Genomic DNA, 20,405 nt, shown 5'->3' with positions numbered 1-20,405 from the left:
GATTAGCTGTGTATGTCAAAGATCCAGACCCATTAGTATGTTATACTATGCTAACAGTATTTATAGTACATTAGGTTCAAAATACCATGAGGAAATGTGATAATTTGTTTTTTAATAGTGAGAATAAATTATATTCTCATTAGTTTTTACTGCCAAGTACAGCTTTTTATACACTGCCTCTTTGAAAACTAGCCATCCATGTGTAGAATATGTAGTAATATTCAATGAACTAGAATAGAATATTCCACTAATTGAAATAGCCTGCCCTAGCACCACAGATAAAATTATATTTGAACTCATGAAATAGTATCTATCAAGTTGAAGTTTGTCCATTTTAGAATAGAAATTAAGTCATTTGATCTTTGGGTATTTGTTGTACTCTGAAGGAAAAGTCACATTTCTTTTAAGTTTTATAAAATTAAAAATTTTTTCTCAACATATGTATGTTTTCAGAGATTTCCAGAAATAATTTTTTTTGCTTTAGTATAAATTTCCATCTCCCTGGATTTATGCTATCTCCAGCAAATAATCTATCAATTTTTCTATAGTCAGATCACTAGACAAAGTTTCAAGGAATTGTAGGTAACTACTGTGATTTTTTTGAAGAAATTAACAACTATGTTTGTCAGTTTATTTCACTGAATGAAACATTACTACTAGAAATGAGTTTCTTTATTTAAAAATCTAAAAGTGAAAACAAATTTAACTTCTTCCATGTATTACTTAAAGAAACCTAAAATAATCTCTTTTATCAAGTGGATTTTGCATCATTTTCTCCAACAACATTCACATGACTGAAGACTTTTCTAAATAAGTATAATCATTAATTGTATGACATGTATGACTCTGATTTATGACCATAGTCTCTCTATGGAATGGACTTTAGTCTGTGGATAGGATAGAGCAAAAGATGCTAGGTAAAATTCAACTCAGGGAAAACCAATAAATACCTTTATAAATCAGAGTCATACTTAACTCTCTGTCTAGAAACTAAGCATTGTTAATTTAAATAAAATGTGCCACAATATATTGGAACATGTGTACACCCGTGGTGGATTCATGTTGATGTATGGCAAAACCAATACAATATTGTAGGGTAATTAGCCTCCAATTAAAATTAAAAAAAAAAGAAATATGCTGAAAATTTTAAGATTTGTTTGCATTTTTTATGATAAATTTGCATCAGAAATATTTTTTATATTTGTAGTCAATATGTAATTATTGCAATAGTAATATCAAATAAGGTTTATTTGTAACCCAGTTTTAAAGAGCTTGCAGGTTAACCTTTAGTCATCACATAGAAGTAGGTAGTACCTCCTTCATTCCTTCAGAGTATTTTTAATCTCATATGTACTTATGTGCCACAGTGACATTAAAAAGTTATAATGGATAGCCCATCTATACTCCTGCCAAACCACTTTATCCTACAGCTGGGAAGGAAAGAAATCTAATGTAGAAAATATATAAAAACCCAAATACCTTAAAAGCCAGGCAGGAAATATGAACAAGTGAAGCAAGAAGTAAATTTGAAGCTATGGGGTCTGGGAAGTGCAGGAGAGCTTAGGCCTAGTCTGAAGGGGACAATCAGTGTTCAGACTTAGCCTTTGTTGCCTTAGAAGATTATCTGCCCTGTAGGTTGTACCTGTTGTGCGCTGGACACCCTTTGTGGCTCCATATATGTCATAGTCTTTGTGACTATGGGTGGTTGTGTCTGTGCCTCTCAGGGTTGGTTGTATACAACTCAAGGTGATGGCTCTGGTGTCCAGTATTGCTAGATCTTATGATTTATTTCCCAGATACTCTGGACTTTTGAACAGTTATATGTGAAATCTGTCCATTTTTAAATATTGTCAATTAATTTTTGAGAACTACAGAAAATCTATCCTACCATAAATTCATGTGTCATCTCATGTGATACGGAGGAAAAGGAAATTCATTTTCCAAAGTCTAGGTTATTCTGCAGACCTATAGATGAATTCTGTGATCAGAGCATCCTATCTAACCACAATATTATAATTTGGAAGTTATATTTGAAGACTTTATTGGAACTGATTAGAGAAAGAAAGCCATTTATTTTTTGCAGTTTAGAGTTTTAGAATTCTGTTCTTCTGTTGTTCTGTTGCTTCAATAATAACATCAGGGATATATAGGTCTATTTCATTGACATTATAGTGAAGCATGGTTGACTAAATCTTAGGAGCAGGTAACTGTATACAGAACAGGTTGCTAGCAAAAGATCAGGATTCCATGACAAGCCACCTAACTAGTAAAGAAAAATTAGTATATACCATAACTTTTAAGAACAAACTTCGACTTATGTGGCCTTTACCCATCTATCCATCAGTCCATCCATGCATCTATCCATGTATGCATTCATCTGTCCATTTATCCATCCATCCTTCTAACCATCTATCTATTCTTTCTGTTCCTACCTCCTTCTCTTCCTCTTTTTCTTCTTTCCTTCCCTGTTTTCCATCCACCTATCCTTCTTCCTGGGCTTCCCAGGTGTTGCCAGTGGTAAAGAACCTGCTTGCCAATGCAGGAGACAAAAGAGATGCGGGTTCGATCCCTGGGTCAGGAAGATTCCCCTGGAGGAGGCCATAGCGACTCATTCCAGTATTCTTGCCTGGAGAATCTCATGGACGGAGGAGCCTGGCGGTCTACAGTCCATGGGGTTACAATGAGTCTGACACAGCTAAAATGACTTAGCACCGCACATCCTTCTAACTCACTTGTTCATCCATCTTTCTATTCATTCAGTCAACTACATCCCACTGCATCTCCCATCGCACTCCCACCCCTCCCAGGAAAGTTTTCTAGCCTTTTACTTTTATACCCTCCATCTCATTTAAAGATAAATATTAGTAATTTGGACCATGTTCACACTGAAGAAATTTTTATTTTTTTAGATGTATAGTCCTTTTTTTTTTTTACCTTCACCCATTAAGACTAAATTTACTATTCATACAGAGTATACGTAATCTAATGTCTACTTATGTTGTAGGTATAAATTTCACGAAATAACACTTTTATTTACATCAGTTTTGTTTTCCTGAATTTATATTAAGTCCAATTCCAAACTTCAGTTTCAGTATTGGATAGATGTATCAGGCACCACTGAAATTCCAGGATTCCCATCCTCACATCTCCTCTTCTTTCCCACCTCTACTCGAATGGTGATCCTGTGCCATCCAGTAGTCTCAGACAGGTTACCCAGTCTCCATTCTTCAGTCAACACTGGCCATTGCTGATGTAATCATTGTCCATGCTTAGAAGATCCCTTGAAGGCAGGTGCTCCAGGGCTTCTGTGCCTGCCTTGGGTACCAGCATCCTTGCCTAAGCTCCTTAGCCTCCCATGCAGCCCATTCCCTGGAAAGCCTGCTTCTGGCAGCGCTTCTGTGAAAGAACACACCACCAGCCCAATTACCGAGGGGCCCTGCACGCTTCTCGCCTTCTCTTCAGAGTCTGGAAGAATTTTTTTCTCTCTGCTTTCCTTCACCATTTTTGCCCACTTGCCATCTGCAAAAGCATACTTCTCTTCCTAGCATATTGCCCTCAGTCATTGTAGGCTTATGATTTTTAAAAACCTAAAAATAAGTTTGCTTTCAACAGCTTCAGCTTCACCTTGAGCGAACACTCCTAGAAAGAAGGAAACAGAAGTCCAGAAAACTTTCCTGAGGGTTTGGAATAAGAGGAGAGATGCAAGGGATGGGGTTGCTTTTACAGAAAGAAAAGAAAACAAAACTTTCAGTTATCATTTTTAGTATGATTAATGAAGTTAATAAAGATGGTTTATTTGAACCTTAGCATAATGATTATAAATCTGGCTTGGAAGTTTAAATACAGTCTATCATAAGTTATACTTTAATTTTTTCATATATAAAAAGGAGATAATACTGGTGATTATTTCATAAAGTTATGTGTAAGTTAGTTTTAAGCATAATTTGATAAACCATTTTCTTAAAGCGCTTTTACAGACAGGTCTAAGAGTTTGGAATAAAGCCAGGAATGTAGTAAGCACTGTTTTTTTGTTATTTCCTGAACTCAGTAGAGACACAAAATATAATTCAATAGATTATAAAAATAAATTATATGAAGCTATTGCTTCTTTAGACATCAATTTTAAGAATAATTCAATTTATTGTGAACTTTTAGTTCTAAATGATATAGAGTATTTTTAGAAGGCTTTAAATCAGCTTTTTACTCCTATCATAATACACCTAAATAGGCTTGAATTACCACATGTAAATTCAAACCTCCAACAAAATCTCTATAGTTCTTTTCCTCTCTACTTTTTTCCCTTTTCCTTGAACTGATTTGAACTACACGTACATCTCATTGGTAAACTACTTTCCTAGTTGTATTTTCTGAATCTTCATACAGATTAACTTAACATTTCAATTTAAAAATCATGTAATTAACATCTTGCATTCCTCAGAAGCACACCATTCTGCTCTACCTTCGTAGGGGAAATTTGAAATTGACATTCACTTAAATTTTACCTTATGCTGAAAATTGAATAAAAAATTTTAATTGGCTATTTATGCAATCATTATTCATAAATCAACCAATCTGATGTAAAGATGGCTATTACGGTCATTTCAAAAGTGATTTTTGATTTCGGTAAGTGGGTCCTACAGCATTATGTCTTCATATTTGTGAGTTACTGCACCCTGGCTAGTATTTTCATTGCTGCCTTATGTTTATTTGCTGCAAATCCCTCTCAAAACTGTGTGCATTGGTTTTAATGGTAATGAGGAAGATAGCTCAAACTGAAATTCAAATCCTAAAAGCTTTAGGGTTTTAGAGAGGTAGGATAAGGTTAACTCATTTTCAGCATGTGCAGCCTTCTTTATGCATGGGATGAAACATAATAGACAAATTGCAGCATAATAATAAATAATAAATTTAAAACTTACCCTGGACAGTATTTAAAACAAATATTTCTCAAATTCCACATTATTCTTTTTCATTCATCTTTCATTCATTCTTTCCCAGTCTTCTGGCCCAACTGTTGGAGGATAATGATTTCATAGAATCTAGGATATTAAAGTTTGCTTGCTCTGCTGTCTCAAATTACTGTCTCAGTTATCACTGATTTGTTTTTGTTGTCTTCCACAAGGCTTTGGCTCAGTAGTGGTAGCAAATGACAGAGATCTTCAAGTGTCTTCATAAATAATGCCTATCAGTGTAATAGTACTCCACCTGAGAGAATGCCTCCCTAGCTCTCTTCCCGAGTTTAATCATTGATCATTGCGCCCACAGTCTTAATTGTGATAACAGTCTAATTGCAGCTATTACAAGGATGCCAGTGAAGTAATCTATGCTTCTCAATGGCAGCTTTGTTTTGTAGGGCCATCTCTGACAAGACGCAATTGGCAGATTTTTTCTAACAAATGTTCATCCCAGATGCTGCTAGTATGTAAATAGGATGTGCCAAGATTTAGATAGAAATATAAAATCATGTGATATTTTAAAACCTAGGAGTCTAAAATAGTCTCATAGAAAGAACAGTAATTCAATATATGGGAAAGTGCCCTGTGTTTGGTAAGATTAGGTAGATTTTCCAATGTTTATATGGCAAAGAGAACAGGTACTATCTATGTAATACTGATTTTAACGTTGTGGGAGAGCCATTGTGAACATCAGTGCCAACACCCCTATGCAGTGTATATATCTTCATTATCCCCCATTAAGGGTTTTTATTCTAATCTAATTAACCATTTTTGAATGTGAAATTTCATAGAACACTTGCCGTTCTGAGAAGTCCTGAAGGTTTAAAACAGCAAGGAAAACCAGTCTGCTTTCTCAGATACCTTCTAAGTAATAAATCAGTTCGAGACTTTAAGAAAGTGTGTCCCATCTAAATGTTTTCTGTACATTTAAATTCCAAACTAAGGCAGTGCAAAAGTTCAGTTTCTCCTTATGCCTTATTTATATTGCTTGGTATCCCTCCAGATAAAATTCCTGTATGGTTGATCACAACCCCTTCCCTTTCTGTGTGGTTGCTGCTGCATTGAACAGGGAAATAAATAAAACTAAGGGAATGAAATGAGTGCTTTGGTTTCATTACATTGTTAAGTCAGTTCTGTGCGTTGAATTATTTAGCCTCTTAGTAAATTTCTCTTAATTATTTAACATGTGCTCAATTCATATGTTAAAAAGTCAGAAATAGCAAAGCCACCAGATGGCCAGTAACCAGATTAAAACAAAACAAATTGCAATATTATTTTTAAAAGAATTAAGCAGGTTTCCATTTTTTTAAAAAAACTAACTTTTATTTATAGGCAGCAATTAGGAGAAACAAAGTGTACCAGCACACAGTTAAACTGGCTTTTATTCTTCACTTGAGACTAGTTCTAATTGATCACTATGCTATTGTATGATTTGATTGTGCTGACAGTTACATGCCACTGTTCCCATAATAACAATTTTTCTTCTTTGTTCAAATGAATTTCCTAATTACACGTGTGATGGGATGTTTTAATTCTTTTCCCTTTTCAAATCCACCTTCCTGTTGCAATGCATGATGGGCAGGCTCAATATTGTGCATGACACCCGCTACAAGTGTTGGTAGGTGCCAGCTTTGTTTCTTGATTATCTTAAACCTATGGTGCACCTCACAGCCCCTCAAAATCCACTGCTGAGTTTAACTTTTATCTATTGGGCAAGTCCATTTCCTTTTTACTAACACCTGTCAATTAAATGCCATTTTCTATTTAATTGACATGGACGCACATAAATGTTTTCTTTACACACAAGTTTCCTTTAGTCACCTTTGGTGGATTTTGATTGGACTATGAGTTCTGGTGTGTAAAAAAAAAGCAAACTATCTCATAAAAGTAATATATTGTGTATTTTTATAATAGTAAATAAGAAAACATACTTTTATTCAAAAACAGATAATTGTATATATGAAGTAAATATCTGTATTTTGACTTAGATTTTGAATGTCTAACTATGAACACTATATAAAATTCTTGGTGTTGACTTAGCAAATTAAGCCTGTTTGTGTCAATTTTCTTGATTTGATGGTAACAAGCTTTTTTTCCCCTTTTTTTTCTCTTTCATCCCCCTTCCCCCTCTCTCCTTGGAATGTTGTCCTGCTTTGCGCTGTGATTGCATGTCACTCGCTGGTGATGATGTCCCGTCACATGGCTTACTGCTGTGATAAATACCATGCCCAATTATCTCCTCCATGTTGCCATGGTTTCCATATTGCTACACTCTTCTGTATGTTTGCTTATATGATTTTCCCTCCGAAAGTTCCCATGGTGCACGGTGCTACGCCAGCCACTGTGTCCGCAGCAACAACATCTGCCACAAGTGTTCCCTTCGCTGCAACAGCCACAGCCAACCAGGTTTGCTAATTTACAGCTTTGTTTCTTAAAAACCAACTCTAATAGGGCTCAATCCAACAGCCCTTACGCACGTGGATTTCCCATTGAGGTCAGTGGGGAATCGTGTGTCCGTGAGGGCTGTAGAGGGTGCTTTAATAGCATGGGGTTTCAAAGATACCTCTTGTTGGCCTACACATTCTTTCTATGATGAGCAGCAGAATGCTTTTATGCCATTTATAAGTGCTCCAAAGTTGTCGCAGCTCCATTTCTAAAGCTACTAAAATGATAATTACACAAGCAATTCTCAGTTGGTCTCAAATCAAAATCATGCAGGTATTTTGACCAATCGAAATTATATCAGGTAGTGTATACAGATGTTGAACTACAGTACTGTACACCTGAAACTTATATAATAAAAAGTAATTTTAAAAATATAGGTGATTTTAAGGGTTTTGTTATAAGCATTGGATATATATATATATATATATATATATATATATATATATATATATAGTTTCCTGCCTAAATTCTTAATAAAAAGCAAAATATTTAAATGTGCTATATATGCCACAAACAACCACTCTTGTAAATAGAGTTTGTCATAAATTCATTAGTTTTATTTGATAAGCAGATTGCATACTCAAAATAAGTTAAAATAAGTAAGTGTTCAAGTTTTGATTCTCAATGATTTAAGTGAAAAAATAAAATTTGTAAGTGCTCTTATTTCTGTAACTACTCAGCATAAATGTTAGAGGGTTATGAAGGAAAGAAGAAGGCACCACGTATAGCAATTAGAGTCATTCTGTGCTCCATACAAGTCTACATGGAGTGACAAATACACAGGGTTGTTTTTTAAGTAAAAGGAATATGTTTCAGAAATTTAAATTTCATAATGTAATTATTCAAAAGAAAATAATTGTTAAAATATTTGAAATTTAAAATCTGCATGGATTCCGCCAGCATTTTTAGCTCCTATTTAAAATTATAGTCTAGAAAATACTGGTTGAATCAAAATCAAATTTATGTAAAGTAGTTTTTGGCTTGAAAGTATAGATAGGTTTGTTACGAAAGCAAGTTCAATAGGGTTATCAGCATATGAAATATCTAGAGTCCAATCAAATTTCAGATAATTCACAGACCAAGTTAAATGCAACCAAATGAATCTCAAAAACAAAGCAAAACAAGCAGTATCAGATGGGTATCGACGGGTTGCCCCTTTAAATGCCATTTGAATTTGCAGTTCTCACTATAAGGAGGAGCAGCCTTGTTTCTGCAGTACGCCATGTACCATTGAGGAAGAACTATAAACTATAAATATAGTCACTAAAAACTTTCAAAAGCAGCATGCCAAAATGGATGTATTTTAAAGTTTCAGACAAGCTTTAAACATTTCTTGGCGAAGAATCATTAGTTTTTCTGAAGTTTGTCAAAATAGCCTTGGATTTTCGCTAACACATCAGACTCATTTACAAGAATGCTAGATTGTGCATATGTGGCATGTTAGTAATCTATGGCAGAAATTTCTTAATGGATTCAATGCAGTCCATTTATGGTGCAGATCAGTGATGCTGCACTCTTGTGTGTACCATGTATGACTATAGAATTGCTGGTGTAAGCAGAACTACAGCAAAGCAAATTTCAACATGCCCTTGGCCACCTTGGTTGTAGGGGACACTTTACTTTTTGCATTGTGCTGTGACCATTTCATGCATAATCTTGGGTCTTCATACTGTTTGACAACCAGAAGAAAGAAAAGGGAATGGATATATATATACACACATATATTATATCTACATATACATACATATGTATATGCCTACAGTACATTAGCGATGCTGGACATAGCTGATGCCACAAAATGCAGCCTGCATGCATGCAGAAGTTTATAGCTGGCCCTTCATCTGCATCGATTGGTGTTGAAGGTCCTTGGTATGTTTCGACAGCCCCATCCTTGATGCTTCTACACTGTTGGGTGCCACATCCTGTCCTGCAGCAGCAGGAAAAATGGTATGAGAAGCTTCATTATGCTTGGAGCACATTTTCGTGCCATTTGCCAGTGCTGTAAATTGTGTAAAGATGTCAGCTGAGAAATGGAAATAAAACAGAGACATACTAATTTACACTCCAGACTGTGGATTGTAATACGTTGAGGTAGTTAGTCTAGGACATCTAGATGGAAACAGCAACAGAATGCCTTCATGTATGCGATTTCACTCTTCTCCCCTCAACCTTGCTGAAATGAGATTAGTGCCAGTTTAGAGATGAAGAAACCTAAGTATAGAGTAATGAAGTGCTTTGCTCACGTTTACACACCCAGAAATGGGTCACTAGGGGTTGAACCTGTGCTGTGTTGCCTCCCCCAGTATAGCAGTCATCATTCTGGGTAGAGAAGAATTGGGCTACAAATTGGAAAATGGCTGTTGGGATGATTGAAACAAGTCACCTCTATTTGGGTTCCTTATTGTGTTTTCTGTCAAGTTTTGTAATTTTCTTGCCCATTTAAAATGCAATAAAAGGTGCAATCAGGATTCAGGAATATGTTCTGAAGTAGACTTACATGCTTTTATCCGGTTCTTTTGAAATACTCCTTTATAATTATTACCTGGTATTTTTAACTTGGAAAAAAATGTTAGATACCATAAGTTGAATGAAAATGTAGAAATTGGTTGCACAAAATAGGCAAGACCTTGCCTACTTTGCTTTCTAGAATACAGAATAACTGAAACCACAGGCGCGTGTGTGTAGGCCAACAAAAAGGGCTTCTTTTCAATTACTGCTCTGCATGAATTTTTGATAGTTTTACTTCTCTTACTTCCTAAAAACTGATAACATTTATAGAATAGTATTTAACACAAAGATTTTAAACAATGAGTTGCTACTTTGGCATTAAGTTTACATTAACTTACTGTTATGTTGATCAGATAAGGACTGTCACCTCACAGCTGAATTTCACTTTCTTAAAAAATTTAATATTAAGATGTTTTCATCTCTTGGTTGTTGGCTTGCTTGCATGGATCATTCATTAAATAATTTTTTATTTGCTAGATACCCATAATATCTGCCGAACATCTGACTAGCCACAAGTATGTTACCCAGATGTAGAATTTTCATCACTAAACAGTAAGTTCATTATGTAATATTGAGTGTATATTCGTGGTGTTTTTTTTTTCCTTAAGATAACAATTGTGTAATGCACTTAAAAATTTTTGCAGAATTTCAAAAAAATGTATTTATATAGAACTCACGATTTTATCTTAGATGGGTTATGAGGAATTTTAATGTATGAATTTATAAGACATATGCTAATGTCATTTAAATATGCATAATACTGAGGATATATACATTTTTTAAAATTTTGTACTAGAAATAAGCACAATCGTGAAGGAAAAATACAGCTTAAAACTAAATAGAAGGTGTAGATCAGGGACTGGCAAGCTTTTTCTTTTGGTTGTGTGGGCCATAGGGCTACTCTGCCGACATAGCATGAAAGCAGCCAGAGACAGTGTGTAAATGAAAGGGTGTGCTGTGTTCCAGTTAAACTTTATTGGTGGTGCTAGTGGCAAAGAACCCACCTGCCAATGCAGGAGACATAAAAGACACAGGTTAGATCTCTGGGCTGGGAAGATCCCCTGGAGGAGGGCATGGCAACGCATTCCAGTATTCTTGCCTGGAAAATCCCGTGGACCAAGGAACGTGGTGGGCTATGGATCATAAGGTCACAAAAAGTTGGACACACACAAAAATAGGCAGTAGGCAGGATTTAGCTTACAGGCAATAGTTTGCTGATCCCTGGTATAGGTCAGCATTTATTTTATTCAAAAATTGTCTTGCTAAATCCTAAATGAGAACATGTATCTAGTTTACCCCATGCTTCACCACATCAGGGTCATTAGGATATAAAGAGGCTGATTTAAATATATTCATGCATTCATATCGGAGAAGGCAATGGTACCCCATTCCAGTACTCTTGCCTGGATAATCCCATGGGCAGGGGAGCTTGGTAGGCTGCAGTCCATGGGGTCGCGAAGAGTCAGACACGACTGAGTGACTTCACTTTCACTTTTCACTTTTATGCATTGGAGAAGGAAATGGCAAGCCACTCCAGTGTTCTTGCCTGGAGAATCCCAGGGACAGGAGAGCCTGGTGGGCTGCTGTTCATGGGGTTGCACAGAGTCAGACACGACTGAAGTGACTTAGCAGTAGCAGCAGCAGCATGCATGCATATATGCACACACATACACACACACGCACACATCTACACACACATGCACACATCTACCTGGATATTTGCTCAAATAGTTTGAAAGTCTTGTAGTTTCTTTTCAGACACATTGACTTGCAAAGATGACCCTGTTTCATCCTTTTAGAGCATGTTTTATTCTTACGTATTCATTCAAGTTATCTACCTGCTAAGAATTATATTAGGTATTTCTTTTTATATTTAAGAAGAGCTACAATGCTTAAAACTGAATCTGGTAAATAAGATGAGTGATCATTCTTTCTTTGTTGCTTCTTTTCATTCATTTATCTGTGCATTAACACATTTATAAATGATTTTTTGTGTTATCTACTGTGTGTCAGTTACCAGGTCGATGAAATAAAGATTGACAGTCAGTGAGATGATAATGGAAATTTTAGCACTCTTTATTAAAATAAGAAAGCTTTGAACAAATTCCTCTAGGAACAAAGATGAAGGAGCAGATCTTCCTAACCGAGTCAGAAATTAAGTGAATTTGAACAGTAAAGGTTGATGCAGAGAGAAAGGAGGTATCAGAGCCTTATAGAAGAAGGGACAGGATGTTGAATCAGGAGATGGTGTTAGGGAACCAGTTCAGAGGCCCTTGTAATAATAATCCATAGGAAGAGCTTGTCAGAGGACGAACTCATACAGAAGAAAACAGACACAACTTGAAATAAAGGAATGATAAACTCAAGCCGAGATGCACCACCAAAGATGTGCTGCAATCATGAATTAAATTACTGAAACTGATTTCTATTTCATAAGCTCTCTCAGTGCAGTTCTAATAATAAGGTTTATTATTCTGTATAATATAATAGTACATCACTTTGTAGTATATAGAGTTCTTCTTTTGACATGTTAAAAAAAAACACATTTCAAGCTTTTATGGTCAGTTGGGTATGTATATATGTAAACAAGTTCTGTTTCTTAGCAATAATCCAGGTTCAGAAAAAATACAGAATGGCTGTGGAGTTCATCAGTTAGCAAAACAGTAGATTTGTCAGTATTGAAACTTAAGCTCTTTACGGTTCAGTTTATTTAACAAATACTTCTACATTTTCATGAGAAGCTGCAATATTTAGAATGGTTTTTGAGTGGAGCAGAATGGTGATTTTTTTAATTCTCAAGTTGTATGAAAGCATAGTTGAATATGTAAAGATTCTATGGGAACAAATTTCATGTAACAGCTGGAATTATTAAGTCACAAGTACATTGTAATATCAGTTCAACCTGAATTTGTCAAGAGAATAAGGAATGATTTTTCTTTTTCTTGCCTTTAGGAGAAAAAATCCAAACTGCAAATTATCCAAAGCAGTCACTTAGAGTCTCTTCGGTTTTTTTTGTTTGTTTGTTTGTTTGATTTTGCAAACACATACTGTGCTAATCAAGCATCCACATAGAACAAATTGTGTTTAATAGGACTGTTTCATGGATTTTAATTTTGTGGGCCAAATCATTACTTCTGAAACCTATTAAACTTTAGAAAGAAGTAAAGTGAGTTGTAAATTCTGTCCCACAATGATAGTGCTAAAAAGAGCTCTGCTGTATCATGCCCCTTGATTCTGCAAATGTATTTTATACTTTGAGCTGTGTATTGGCTGATATTTGTTCAGAGACTACAATTTTATGAAGCTGTGAGTGTCATTTTATTCTCAAAGAGACAATAAACACATTTTGGTCCTTTGTACCTGCGATGTGTTTTTTGTTTTTACATGAAGGTGCTGCCGTTCCTCTGTTCACTCTTTAAACCAAGAAATACAGTTTTCATGTTGAATGTATATGGGAAACTGCTGTTAGGTATTGTCTGTTTTAACAGAAGGTTCTCTGTTTTTCCCTTGTAGATCGTACTAAAGAGGAAAGGACAGTGTGCTTGGTTAGAGGAAAGGACGAGGTCATTAGCCATATTGTATATACCGTCAAGCAACCACACACAAAAACCCCTCAGCCACAAGACATCCACATACTGCATGTTAACCAGAAGAAAAGACAACATGGAAACCCACTGCACACTGTTGCCTATACACTTTGTACATTGAATTGATATTTGTGCTGAGGTGATACTCCTGTCTAAAAGAACAACATTGTCTTTCTTTTCTAGCACAGAGTGATGCATTCAAATATGCAGACCTAATTAGTTTCCTATATATTCATGCCATCTTGAAAAGACAGACTATGGTGTAACCATGACTCTATTATGTATTGGTACGTCTGTAGACCAAGATATAATTTTTTAAAAATAAGTTTATTTCTTTCAAGGTTTACAAATAACAAAGGTGCACCTTGTATTTAAAATTGCCATTATAGATGAGAGCGTGCATGCACAGTCATTTTTGTTTGAGTAATATTTTTAATGTAATAGATTTTAAGATGTGGTGAGGGAGGGATCTGACAGAGATGAATGTGCCAAGCAAAACCACAACTGTGTATCTTTTAAAGCACATCATGGCTTTAAGTACCATGTTGTTAAGGATTCTCATGAAGTGCCATAGACTGTACATCAAATTAGAGTATTATTTCTTCAGTGTTATTGTTTTCAGAGCCACATTTTGTTGCTTATTTGCTAGTACTAATCAGTCAAAGGGCACCATTCTTTTTTTTTTTTTTTGGAAACCAAAGCTGTCTCAGAAATGGCCGATTTAACTTTACAGTAACAGAATAGACAGCACAACACAGACTCTCTCAATACAGATAAACTCACACATACTGGAGATTATATATAATAGATATATATAAAAATTATTTTAATGCATTGTAGTGTAATATTTATGCCTACTATACTGTATAACATGTTATTCAAAAGGGATATGCCATTTCTGAGACACGGTAACAAAAAAAAAGTTTGAGGAAATTATTTTGCTTCTATTTATAGCTCTGTCAAAAGTCAGAAGACTCTAAATGCTTTGCAAACTGGTTTCACATTTGCTTAAATGCTTCATCACAGTCACGTTTAAAATAGTGACTCTAAACAAAGAAGAAAGCAGCACTGTCATCAGATGCATGATAAACCAAAATATGAAAATGGGACATGTTTAATTAACCTAGTCATTGGGTGGGTTAAGTACATGGGTGAATTTTATATGTGATTTGTTTTGTTTTGTTTTGTTCCGATTTACTGCTTATAGCCTTAGAAAGCCTTTTACAAATTAAAAAAAATAGATGTGCATTCAGTTTTTAAGAATGGATTCATCCAAAGGAATTCCTTTTTTGTGGTTTGGATGTTGCAGCTAGTAAAGGATATTTTTGCTCTGTTCAGCAGTTCTAAAAATTGCTGAAGTAGGGGCCAGGTCACTGGTAGTTCTAGTATGGAATGGGAGAAGTGAAAGTTCAGTTCTAGAACTTTCCATACTTCCAAGTTTACTGCAAGTTTTTATGCTTGAGAGAGATGCTTTCTAATATAAGACTGATGTGTTGATTTTACTGATTGTACTGTACATCTATTAAAGCCTTAGATTATTACATTACGGGTTGGAACCCATACCAATGTAATTTCAATCGTGTTAAGAGAGTAATGGTGACTGCACATGTTACTGTAGTTAGTTACATTATAGAATATTACTTATTTTTCTTGTTAAAGTGTAGTTTTTCATTTCCTACATTTATTAGATTTCATTTTCTATTAACAATCGAATACCATTTCAGTTTATAGACTCTTGTTTTAGTAGATTTTACCGATGAACTTTTCAAAATACAAAAAAAAAAGTAGTTTTTTCCTTCATAACATACTCAGTTTTGAATTACATGTAGTGTCATATGAATATTCGTATTGTTAACTAAATGATTTATATTTTACTGATTTAATATTAAAAGTGTAAGAATGTCAGTCATTGTTAGTTCTTGTCTAGTTTTCATTAAAGAACAAAGATCTTTTATATGGATATCTTATAAATATATAATCATTGCTAAGTAAGAAGTTAAGTTGTTGCTATCGCAACAATCCTGGCAGACAATTGAGTAATATTTTGATGATTTATTTTGTTTGTAATTAGTTATTATAAGAAGATCTAGATCCTAGATATTAGAATAAAATTTATTTTCTACTGTATCCATTTCAAATGTTAAAGTATTGTTTAATATTTTTGAAATCCCTGAATATCAGGCCTTGTTATAAATAAGCTGCATAATCAATAAATAGAACAAGGGACTTTTTGTTGATAATCCAAATACTCAAAGTTTACGTAATGAGAATTATAGCGTGTGTGCAAACTCTTGAGGGTTGATTATGCTGCAATTTAGCATGTTGGAACGTCTAGAGAGAAGGTTGACTTTTTGCACTTCTGTATATAGTCAAAAGAGAGAAACCTGTATAATAGTAAGATCTTATTTTGAATAAAAACGTCTATAATTACAAGGAGTTTTGTTAAGGCTAATAAAATGACAGACTGAGCAAAATTGCTTGCAAAAGTGGCACAGAGTTAGCACTCCATACCCCTTCAAACATGTTGCTTTGCTTTTTTGTGGACAGCTTGTAGTTTGCCAGGATTTTTTCAGCTGGAAAGATATGCCATCCTTCCAAGATCTCATGACTGACAAAAACTCCATTGGGCCAAATCTGCCTGAAGATCATTACCAAAAATAGCAGGTCCTTCAACCATTAAGGTGAAATCATGGATCAGATATTCCTTACATTTTTCAAAAACTACTGCATGTTTAAAACTTCAACAAAACAACAAAAAAAAAAAAAAGAGAGAGAGAAAGAACTATACTAAGGACATATACTATTCAAATCAGTTTCTGCCAATTTCAGTGGTTTACTGTTCACAAAAAAAAAAAAAAAGAAAGAAAAAAATCTTCAAAACAAGTATTGACTTTCACAAAATTTCAACCATAAACAGGCAAACCAAACAGCACATCGTAGCTATAGTTGTTATGTGATTGTTTTTTAATTGCTGTAGGAGCCTGTTCTTTCAGCAGGTGAAAAAGATAAAACACAGTTCAATTTTCACGGTTTTAATTTTCAACTCAGAAGCACTCAAAAAAGCAAATGTGATAATGGGCACTTGTTTACTGAATTAGTGTATCCAGCCTTCACTCCAGCTGGTTATAATGTTGCACTTATCAGCAACCCTACACTTTCATCTGCTGAAAGGACAGGTGTGCTTGGTTTTACTATTATGTAATCACAACTTACTTTCTGCTTGTAGTTGCTTAAAATTATGTATTTTGTCTTGGGCTGCAATTTGTTTTATGCTTATTTTATTATTACTGCAGTAGTTGACTTTGCTGTATGGAAAAATAAAGTGAAATTGCCCTAATAAAACTTCTCTTTCTTAAGTATGTTTGTGTACCTGAGATTGAAGTGTTATTATTTTTGCGCGTTTCATGCATTCACGCGTGTCTGTCTTGACAAACATAATGATATGGAAATTCATCATCAGGTGTTAACTGACAACAACTGGGACCTTGACTCTCCTCCCCACTAGCCTCTCATGGCCAAGGGGAAAATCTGAATCATGTGTTGCCACCCACTGCCCAGTGCTTTTGAAAAATCTTCTTCCCCTTTCCTCTGACACTTCGAGTGCTGTTTGATGTATTTTAGGTTCAGGAGGGGAGAACTCTTAAGGGGAAAAAAGAAATGCTCTTTATCAATTCCGAATCACAGTCTTTCTGTAAATGAAATTTTATTTGCCTAACTACCCCAGGAGACTGGCACTGGAAATCACGCAATCTGAGGGAATATTTCAATAATGGAATAATGATGACTTGATTCAGAGGGATAAACGTTTATGCACACACACAGCTGACACACAGGCTGTGAGATGACTCTTGAATGTTTGTGTTTGTGTGTGTGCGTGTGTGAGAGAGCTTTTTAAATGGTGAGTTAAAAATGCAGTTGAAGTGAGACCTGGTCTCCCATATGGCTTTGCATTTTTCAATTTTCACAGATCGTGAAAGCCAAAGTTCCAGTGTGAAGAAATTTGCTCCTTCGCTGAGTGTTACTTTGTGTGACTGTGGTACTTGGTATTTGGTCAGGGATGGCAAATTCTCCTTTGTAGTCAATGCTTGTTTTCTAAAACTTACTGCAGAAGAAATAAGTGCATTACTTTATAATTAATACAGTTATGTTATGGATTGAGTTTTGCATAGCATTTCTGTTCTTTTCAGTGGACTCAACTAATTCAAGCTACTCAAGACAGTAGCTGCCCTGGGGTGACTGTCTAAAGCAGGGGTTCACAACTTTTTTGAGTAACATCAAAACATCTAGCTCCTCTCCAATTAGTGAGAGTACTTTTGGGTATCTTTTAATTGAAAAAAATACAGTATCAAAAAGCCATTGTACTATTTTTACTAATCACAACAGCGTATACATGCATCTGAAAAATGGTAATTTAAGATACTCATTCTCCAGGCGGTGCTTGTTCAGAAGGAATTATTATTGCAGCAACCACTAGGGGTCCTCAGCTCACAGGATGGAACCCTGTCTTAGACGTCTAGTTTCTTATTTCATTACAGACCCTAGACATTCATGGAGTTTTACACTTTGGAATGACCCTGAAGTTCAGTGACAATCTAAATTTTACTGAGGCACACCTCTATATAGGAAATAGCCACTTAACATGTCAGTGAACCTGTGGGACAGTCAGCAATGAGGTTTTGCTATTTTTTTTTTTACTCCATTCACTGATGAGTCTGAGGCAGTCACCTTACTATTTGAAATAGTCTACTATATATTCTGGAAAAAAATGTTATTATTCAAGATTTGGAAACTTGACAGAACATATCCATTTAAAGTATTCAAAGTCTGTTGTATAACATCATGAAGAGATAACAAAAATGAGAAAATGTAGAGATTTAAATGTTAAAGGATTTGTTTTTGACTTCTCTTGACCTTTCAAAACAACACTGGGCCTTGTTGAAGTGACTCTAAAGTGGCCTTGGGCCATGACTGGCCATGGCTCAGCCTCCAGCACATGGTCCTCCCATGGCTGGTCCGTGCTATGCAGCACTTGGGGTGGGCAGTAAATCTGAAGCTACTCTCAGACTGTGGCTGTGTGAGGCCACACAGGGTCACAGCTTCCCTCTCCAAACTTCTTAAGAGTTGGACTCGGTTCTTAAAGGGCCTCAGGTACTCTGGACCCTACAAAAGCAAAATACAGGTGTGTGCTGGAGCTGACTTGGGCCAGGACGTGGTGAACTCGCCTCCAAGCCCTGCAGCCAAACACCCTCAGAGTTGCCTGCACTTGCTCTGGACACCTGTCATCCTCAGCTCTTCTAGCCTACCCTCCACCTCCACCTCCCCTCCACTGGGGGTGCTGAGGTAACCAAGGTAGCCAGAGCTACTCTTGTGTGTCTTCTGAGAAAGCAGCCCCTTGGTTCTCTTTTCTTGTGCGAGCTGTTTTTTGTTTTTTTTTTTTTTTAAATTCATGTAATATTTTTCTTTTGCTAATTAAATGTTAGGGAAAACACATAGCCTGCCCTTGAGTGTACTGTTTTAGGGAAAACGGCAGTGGCAGATTAGAACACAGATAAAATCTGCTACTATTAGTGACCTGTTTATGTCTTTCAGAAACAATTTACAGAAGCAAGTGTGATCAGATTTTTTCTCCCTAGTTGGGTTTCATGATGACAAAACAGAGGATTTCTTTTTTTAACAGATAAAGAATAAACCTGAAGCTTCATTCACAGTGGTGGGGAGCCACTAGGCTGTTATGTAAATTGTAACTGCCACTCTCAGTCACGTTGGCCCCTTGGTGGAGCCCGGCTATTGAATCTCTGCCCTTGGAATTTAGCAGAGCCTGATGGTTGGGTTAAACTGTGGCTTCAGGTGGGCCTGTGTGATTCCACTTGCAATGGGCACGGTTCACTGGAGGGAAATTTTAACTACCGCAATCCCTGCTTGTGCCATGGTCATAAATACATCGCCTAGGAAATAAAAAAGTGTCAGTTGCAGAGCAGGAATAGAGATGCAGACTTGGAGAACACACTTGTGGACACAGCAAGGAAGGAGAGGGTGGGATGAATTGGAAGAGGATCATTGACATATATACATTACCATGTGTAAAGCACAGCTAGTGGGAAGCTGTTGTGTAACATGGAGCCAAACTCCACGCTCTGTAATGACCTAGAGGGGTGAGATGGGGTGGGAGGGAGGTTCAAGAGGGAGAGGATATATATATGTGTGTGTGTGTGTGTGTGTGTGTGCTTATAACTGATCTACAGTGTTGTATGGCAGAAACCAACATAACATTGTAAAGCAATTCTCTTCCAATTAAAAATAAATGAAAAAAAAAGCAGTCACATTCTCCATAGGAGGGTTTCACATTTGTGTGAGTCCTCAGGTCCAAGTGCCCAGCTCATTAAATCTTCTGGCACTAGATACACAGTTGCTATACAGGAATTAAATACTGAAATATCACCCCCCGCTTCCCTGCCAGCCCCCCCCCCCGCCACCCCCCACCAAATTATAGGTGAAAGGCAATTGCTTGGACCAGGAAAACTGTGACTGAGATGGCCCATACAGACAGGATCCATTCACAGGAGACACCATGTTCATAAGGGGTTGTAGAAGCTAGTGCTCATGTGGCTTTGAGGGTCTAGAAATAGGGCAGCAGTCATCAGAAGTGCATGCGTGAACTTAAATGTAGAGCAATGCTGTGCCAAAGAACCAGAAATTTAGCCAAGCAAATGTCCAAATTCCATTTAGAAGAGCACAGAGTACAGTAGTCTAGAGGAGAGTATAAACCTCTTGGCTAAAGTCATATGGTGAGAATGGCCAAGCTAAGCAGAAAACTGGACCCATAAGATAACATGACTTGAGGTTTAGGCTGAAGGTAGAAAGACATCTGGGGAGCTAGAAGTCTGCAGCAGAGACTGAACAAAAGAAGCCT

The 20,405-nt window shown here is 36.1% G+C and overlaps 1 protein-coding gene across 41 annotated transcripts in view; it reads left to right on the top strand.

Moving 5' to 3' along the window:
- The window catches only part of MBNL1 (muscleblind like splicing regulator 1), a 192,051-nt gene extending 175,204 nt beyond the window's left edge, over positions 1–16,847 (top strand). For 28 of the 41 annotated variants that reach the window (XM_055569331.1, XM_055569319.1, XM_055569330.1 and 25 more), the window contains 4 exons: positions 6,538–6,573; positions 7,267–7,361; positions 10,386–10,460; positions 13,422–16,847. In XM_055569331.1, coding sequence (XP_055425306.1) covers positions 6,538–6,573; positions 7,267–7,361; positions 10,386–10,442 — 188 coding nt within the window. In that variant the 3' untranslated portion in view covers positions 10,443–10,460; positions 13,422–16,847. Of the gene's footprint in view, positions 1–6,537; positions 6,574–7,266; positions 7,362–9,283; positions 9,348–10,385; positions 10,461–12,860; positions 13,385–13,421 lie in introns of those variants that run through there. The other 13 variants (XM_055569311.1, XM_055569303.1, XM_055569325.1 and 10 more) reach the window with 8 other exon arrangements.
- The last annotated feature ends 3,558 nt before the right edge of the window (positions 16,848–20,405 follow it).

This window comes from Bubalus kerabau, chromosome 2 (genome assembly GCF_029407905.1).
Source record: "Bubalus kerabau isolate K-KA32 ecotype Philippines breed swamp buffalo chromosome 2, PCC_UOA_SB_1v2, whole genome shotgun sequence".
Taxonomy (NCBI): domain Eukaryota; kingdom Metazoa; phylum Chordata; class Mammalia; order Artiodactyla; family Bovidae; genus Bubalus; species Bubalus kerabau.
This window is presented reverse-complemented; position numbering and strand designations above follow the sequence as displayed.